The following is a 6000-nucleotide window of genomic DNA, read 5'->3' as shown; positions in this document are numbered from 1 at the left end:
AGTTCATAAAACTTTCCTTTTTAGTATTTTTATTACCCTATTCAAGGAACTACTTTTGGTGTTCATTGTAAAAAAAAAAAGGGGGGGGGATGAACAACATACATTCCTTCACTTATCTTTAAATTGCTGTAGCTTTTTAACTTTTCTTTCTGTTTCTCCTCTTTTCCCTTCCTCACATACTGAATGACAAAGTCTTCTTTAGTCCTTATGCACCTAGAATTTGTTTGCGTTGGGAACAATTTAAAAATGTGAAGGCTACAGCTCATGTATCAATGACACCTACTAGCTTCATTGGCAAAAACAAGCCAGAGAACTGAGAGAGCACCAAAAAAAGTACAGCTGAGTAAAATGACACAGGTAAAAATTAAAAATACCTCAGATTAAAAAAAACCCAGCTCAATCAAATGTTTTCTTGCACAGTCACAGAATACTATGTAGTAACTCCAGAGATAATGAAGGATCTCAGCCGTCTTCCTCAAAATTCCTTTCCAAAAGGCAGTCTAATGTTTTCAATGTTTTAAGGCAACAAGTACAACTATCAAAGTAAATGTTATTTTTAGTAGATAATGCAATGGCAGGTGATTAGTCCCCAAAGGCAAAGTGACAAATGCACCATTTTTTGGTGAAACTGGATGTTTTATCTACTACATAAAACATACATTTTACCTAGCAAATATTTTCATGTACTAAAGTTGTCAAGAGACAAAAACTTACCCAGAAACCTGTCAAGCAATCTTATGGGTACGTTCTCAATGTATGATTGCAGCTGTGTAACTCAAATGTCACTGCAGCCATACTGTTTTGAAAGCTCACATGTACCTTCCTGTTGTTGAAATTGTTGTTTCACTGATACATCATCATGGCTTACCACATTACCCTTCTTGACATGAGCAGAAAGTTGCAAAGGAAAGAGTAGTAAGATCGTAGTAAGCTCTAAATATAAATTTGCAACTGTATTGGGTCTGGCTGAGATGGAGAGAATTTTCCCCATAGCAGCCCTCGTAGTGCTGTGCTTTGTGTTAGTAGCTAGAAGGATGTTGATAACACACCAGTGTTTTGGCTACTGCCGAGCAGTGCTCACACACCATCAGGGCTGTCTCTCCAACATTCCCCACCACCACCAGTAGGCTGGGGGTGGGCAAGATCTTGGGAGGGGATACAGCCAGGACAGCTGACCCAAACTGGCCAAAGGGAGATTCCATACCATATGATGTCTGCTCAGCAATAACAGCTAAGAGAAAGAAGCACGAGAGCGGGAGCATCCCTTATTACGACATTTTTCTTCCGCAGAAACCGCTACGCATGCTGATGCCCTACTGACCAGGAAGTGGCTGGACAGTGCCTGCTGACGGGAAGTAGAGAAGAAATCTTCTGTTTTCTTTTACTTCTGTGCACAGCCTTTGCTTTTGCTTTATTAAACTGCCTTTATTTTGACCCATGTCGGGATTTTTCCTGTCTTAATTTTCTCCCCCACTGTCCTGCTGAGGAAGGGAGTGATAAAGCGGCTTGATGGGCACCTGGCACCCAGCCAGGGTCAACCCACCACAACAACTCTAAGCTAATTTCAAGATGATGCATATATACAAAAGGACACGTGTAATTTATTATTTCATGTATCAGCTGCTAATTTTTTCTTGACTAGAGACACCTGAAGTTTGGCATGCAGAACTGAAGCTTCTATAGTAAGCTTCTAATTCACTCAGTAAGTGAACTATTTCAAGATTTTATTTTCTTTGTCCTGTGACAGCTCCTCAAGTGAAGTTTTGGGGCTTGGGATTATTTTCAAATACTGAATGAATCAATCTGAAGTTATGACAATAAAAAGAAAAAGCAGCAAGTCCTAAAAATATCAGTTAATTTTGATAATTTAATATGCCATTTGTAGTCATCCAAACATCTTACTCAAGACTGTTATGTACAAAACCCACCGAAAATAAAAAAAGAATTTAAATGTTACCTTTCAAATGTGAAAGTGCAATTAACACAGGCAACGCTTTTGTAAGAACATTACATTTCTATTAAATTCACTGGCTATATTAGAGCCTAACAAGGTATATTGCCTACGCTAAAGTGAATGAGGATTTTATTTTTTGTCAATTTTGAATAAGACTGGTAGTTGATAAATAAAACTTTACTGCCACCATAATTATGGTACATAAATCCAAAAATGCATAGCACAATTGTTTTCATAATTTTCAGTTTTAACGACTTTAACAAAGTAGAGCAACAGTAAGACCTGTAAAGTTCAAAAAATAATTAACACCATAAAACCTTATATCAAGGAAGTGTGCACAAAACTGCCATCCTGAATCACTTTCTCCAGAATTATGATAGCTTTCCAAAGATGTCATTTACCCCCAGTAAACATTCTTCCTTTACAGTACTGACGGGATTTTCTGGTACAAGATTTACATTTATGATCTTTCATGCATTACCTATTCACAATTTGGAAAGAAATGGAAGGCCTTCATACATGTCAGCCTTTAATCTTATCCAGTCCTGAAGTCTCTGCAAAGTCGTTTTTTCTTGTGTTAATATTTTTGCAGCTTTTCTCAGTTTTTCTTCGTTTCGTTCTAAATAACGAATTCCATCTGTCTGCAGCTGATTGAGTTTCTCTTTACGACTTTCATCCAGCGGTATGTCTTCATTCATAAGGGGGTTAAATCTGAAATAAGTATCTGGAGGTAACAGTGCATCCAGCATGGTGTGAACTTCTGTATTGAAAACAAATGAGGGAAACAATTACATTTGCATGAGACAGACAATCGTCCTCCAGCCTCTGAACAACAAGTGCTCTGGAGTGACACGGTAAGTGTAAATATGTGCTGCTTTGCTGAATGAATGTTTTTTGCCTTATTAAAACCCCTTTCTTATCAGAAGGTTTGCAAATGACCCTGTAGCTCTGTTTACTCTAGAAAAACTTCATCTTTTATTTTAAGACAACTTCTCTGGTATGACAATTAAGAAGGTTTTGCAGCTATCCGGATTTTTAATTACATGTACATTCCATTCCTTTGCAAATCAGAGTGCATTCTGAAGAGCAGGAATGTACCTTATGTATTCCCATTCAGGATATCCATGATTTGTTCCACTCAGCACTAATGGAAGTAGGTATTACGAAACCAATAGCTATATACTCTTCTCTTATCTCAAGGACGGCAGTAAAAAATACATAGTTTTAAAGCTTTCTTCTGTTTGCAACTAATTTTTTTTACATATTACTACAGATCTGGGGACTGAATTTAACATTTATTTAATGTAAAATATTCATGTTAAATTATAACAGTTTAATTAACTAGTACAATAAAAATAAAGTCGCTGTGTTAGGTATTTGTATGTTCCTCTCTTCTCTTCCCTTTCTTCCTCTCTTTTATAACCTATTTTCTTTCTCCTTTTAGATCTCTTCTATTCATTGGCTCCTTTAAAATTCCATTTCCATTACTTCTTTCATCGTTCATCCTCTCTTATTTTCATCTTCTTTGCATTCTTACCTTGCTTCTCCATTCTATTACATAAAAATTTTAAAGTGAAAAAAACATTATGGGTAAGACTACAGCAAAAGATTCTTGTTAACCTGAAATCTTCTCTGCTTGGTCCCTCCTCCTGTGAATTTCTCAGCTGTGTCTCTGTTCTTGTATCACCACATCCAGTCCTTCTTGCCTTATTTAGTATTCTCCTCTTTTTCCTTCATAATGTAAATTCCCATTTGCTCAAATCTACTTTCCCCTCTTTCCATTTCTTCTCCTTTGGTCTCCACAATAAGCTTTCCTTTCGTCCTTTTCTGCAATCAAATTTCTTGCCTGATTTTTCTGCTGCAACAAAACGTTTTCTTCCCTTGACAGTACGTCTCTCCTTCCCACAGTTCCCACTGCCTTTCCATGGTTGTGCAAAAAACAAAGGGAGCCCAAAATCTAGCTTCTTCTTATTAATGATAGTTGATGGGAGATCATGCAGCAAGGGATCTAGACCGTAAGAGTATTTTTTGATCCCTAGCTTTATACAGTATCAATTCCCCTTGTAAAAGGAAAAAACAAAAAGCATCTGCATATCAGTATTTCCTCAGTTTATAAAAACAAAACAGATGGAAATTGCTAGTGATAGAGTTCCAGTGTAGTCCCATCCTAGGAACAGAGTTTGGGAAAACAGGGAAAACACATGCGTGGCTCCTCCTGACAGCAATGGAAGCCATGATCATTGGCAGATACAGTCTAGTCCTTGGAAAACTGCATGTTAAAAATCTATATATAAAATAACAGAACTAGAATACTTTTTATGAAGCTGTTGAAAACCAATCAATGTTCTATACTAACTATGAGCATTTCTGTTTATGGAAAAAACAAACCAAATGTAAGAAAACATAATGTTTCTATAGAAATTAATTCCTGAGTATACCTTTATTCCAAAGCACAAGAAAAAACGTATCACATGGTATAAATCCTGTTGGATTATCGCTGGCATTCTGAGAAATTTCAAGGTATCTTTTATTTTTAGTATACCTATGTCATCAACCTCATTGTCCTGGTTTCGGCCAGGATAGAGTTAATTTTCTTCACAGAATCTAGTGTAAGGCTGTGTTTTGGATTTGGGATGAGAAAATGTTGATAACATGCTGATGTTTTGAGTTGCTGCTAGGCAGTCAAGGCTTCTTGTGCTGGCCTGCTAGCAAGAAGGCTGGGGGTGCATGGGAAGCTGGGAGGGGACACAGCCAGGACAGCTGACCCAGGATGGCCAAAGAGATATTCCATACCATATGATGTCATGCTTGATATATAAAGTTGGGATGAAGAAGGAGGAAGGGGTGGCGGGATGTTCTGAGTGATGGCACCTGTCTTCCCAAGAAACCATTAAGCGTGATGGAGCCCTGCTTCCCTGGAGATGGCTGAACAGCTGCCTGCCAATGAGTAGTAGTGAATGAATTCCTTGTTTTGCTTTGCTTTACCCATTAAACGGTCTTCATCTCAAACCATGAGTTTCTTCACTTCTACTCTTCCAATTCTCTCCCCAATCCCACCGTGAGGGGAGTGAGAGAGCAGCTGCGTGGTGCTTAGCTGCACAGCTAGGACTAAACCACAGCTGAGAACTCAAACTAAAAAAGCTTAGCAATGACATAGAGAAGATGAAGACTCGTGGAGATAATGCTAAGAAACAAATTCACGTTATCATCTCCAGAAGAACTGTAGTACTGGTAGTAAACACCAATTATGCATAATGAGTTAGGGAGAGACATGTTTCAAGTAGATTCAATGGGGCAGGCAGAGAGGAGAAGGGGAAAGACAAAAGGTTGCAAATTGCGCTCTGAATTGAAACTGTAAGAAACATAAAAAACTGAAACCAGTCACAATACTTAAGTATCTTGGTATCTTAAGACACCAACCTTCTGTATCAGTTGCACTGCTGATAACATTTGTGAGTTTGGCCTTCAAACTGGTGTACGTGACATTCGTCTTTCCCTCGCTTTCATATCGACCAGTGCCCAGCGATATTAGACACTGCAATGGAACGCTTGGCCAAAGACACTTGCACTCATGAACTGCCAGTGCAGAAGGATTATTTAGAAGCAGACCTCCATCCTGTAAATTAAAAATAAATACAAATGTTAGTACTATACGTAATAAGTGGTTGTAAAAGAAACTGCAACTATAAACTAGCATAACACTAATATATAAAATCAATTAAATCAAACAAGCATTAATTTTCTGTACTACGCAGCAGCTGCGCAGCCAGCCTTCCTGGGCTTATGGACACCATCAGAGCAGCTCCTGAGTCTGCAGTCAGTTCTGCTGTTTTCAGTACGGTATAGAAGAGGTAGGCCAAAACAGCAGCATTCATTGGCATATCTGAAGAAGTTATGACTTCATCTTCTGAAGACCTTTTAGGTAAGACAGATACGCATATTGACACATTTTTAAACAATCAAAAAGTCTGCATCCTAAAAATGTTTATTACTGGTATTATAAGGATATATTCTGTAAGAAAATCCAGTCACCACCTGCAGATTCA

The 6000-nt window shown here is 38.0% G+C and overlaps 1 protein-coding gene across 1 annotated transcript in view; it reads right to left on the bottom strand.

The window, feature by feature from the left end:
- Nucleotides 1–2439: 2439 nt before the first annotated feature.
- Nucleotides 2440–6000, bottom strand: part of PNPLA8 (patatin like domain 8, phospholipase A2) — a gene marked incomplete at its 3' end in the record, with an annotated part of 42426 nt that continues 38865 nt past the window's right edge. Inside the window, exons 8-9 of the mRNA XM_082007654.1 lie at nt 5375–5570; nt 2440–2714 (exon numbers count right to left, since the gene is read on the bottom strand). Coding sequence (XP_081863780.1) covers nt 2440–2714; nt 5375–5570 — 471 coding nt within the window. The remainder of the gene's footprint in view (nt 2715–5374; nt 5571–6000) is intronic.

This window comes from Phaethon aethereus (assembly GCF_964289735.1).
Source record: "Phaethon aethereus genome assembly, chromosome: 1".
Lineage (NCBI taxonomy): Eukaryota > Metazoa > Chordata > Aves > Phaethontiformes > Phaethontidae > Phaethon > Phaethon aethereus.
The sequence above is the reverse complement of the archived record's forward strand: the minus strand, read 5'-3'. Positions and strand labels throughout refer to the sequence as shown.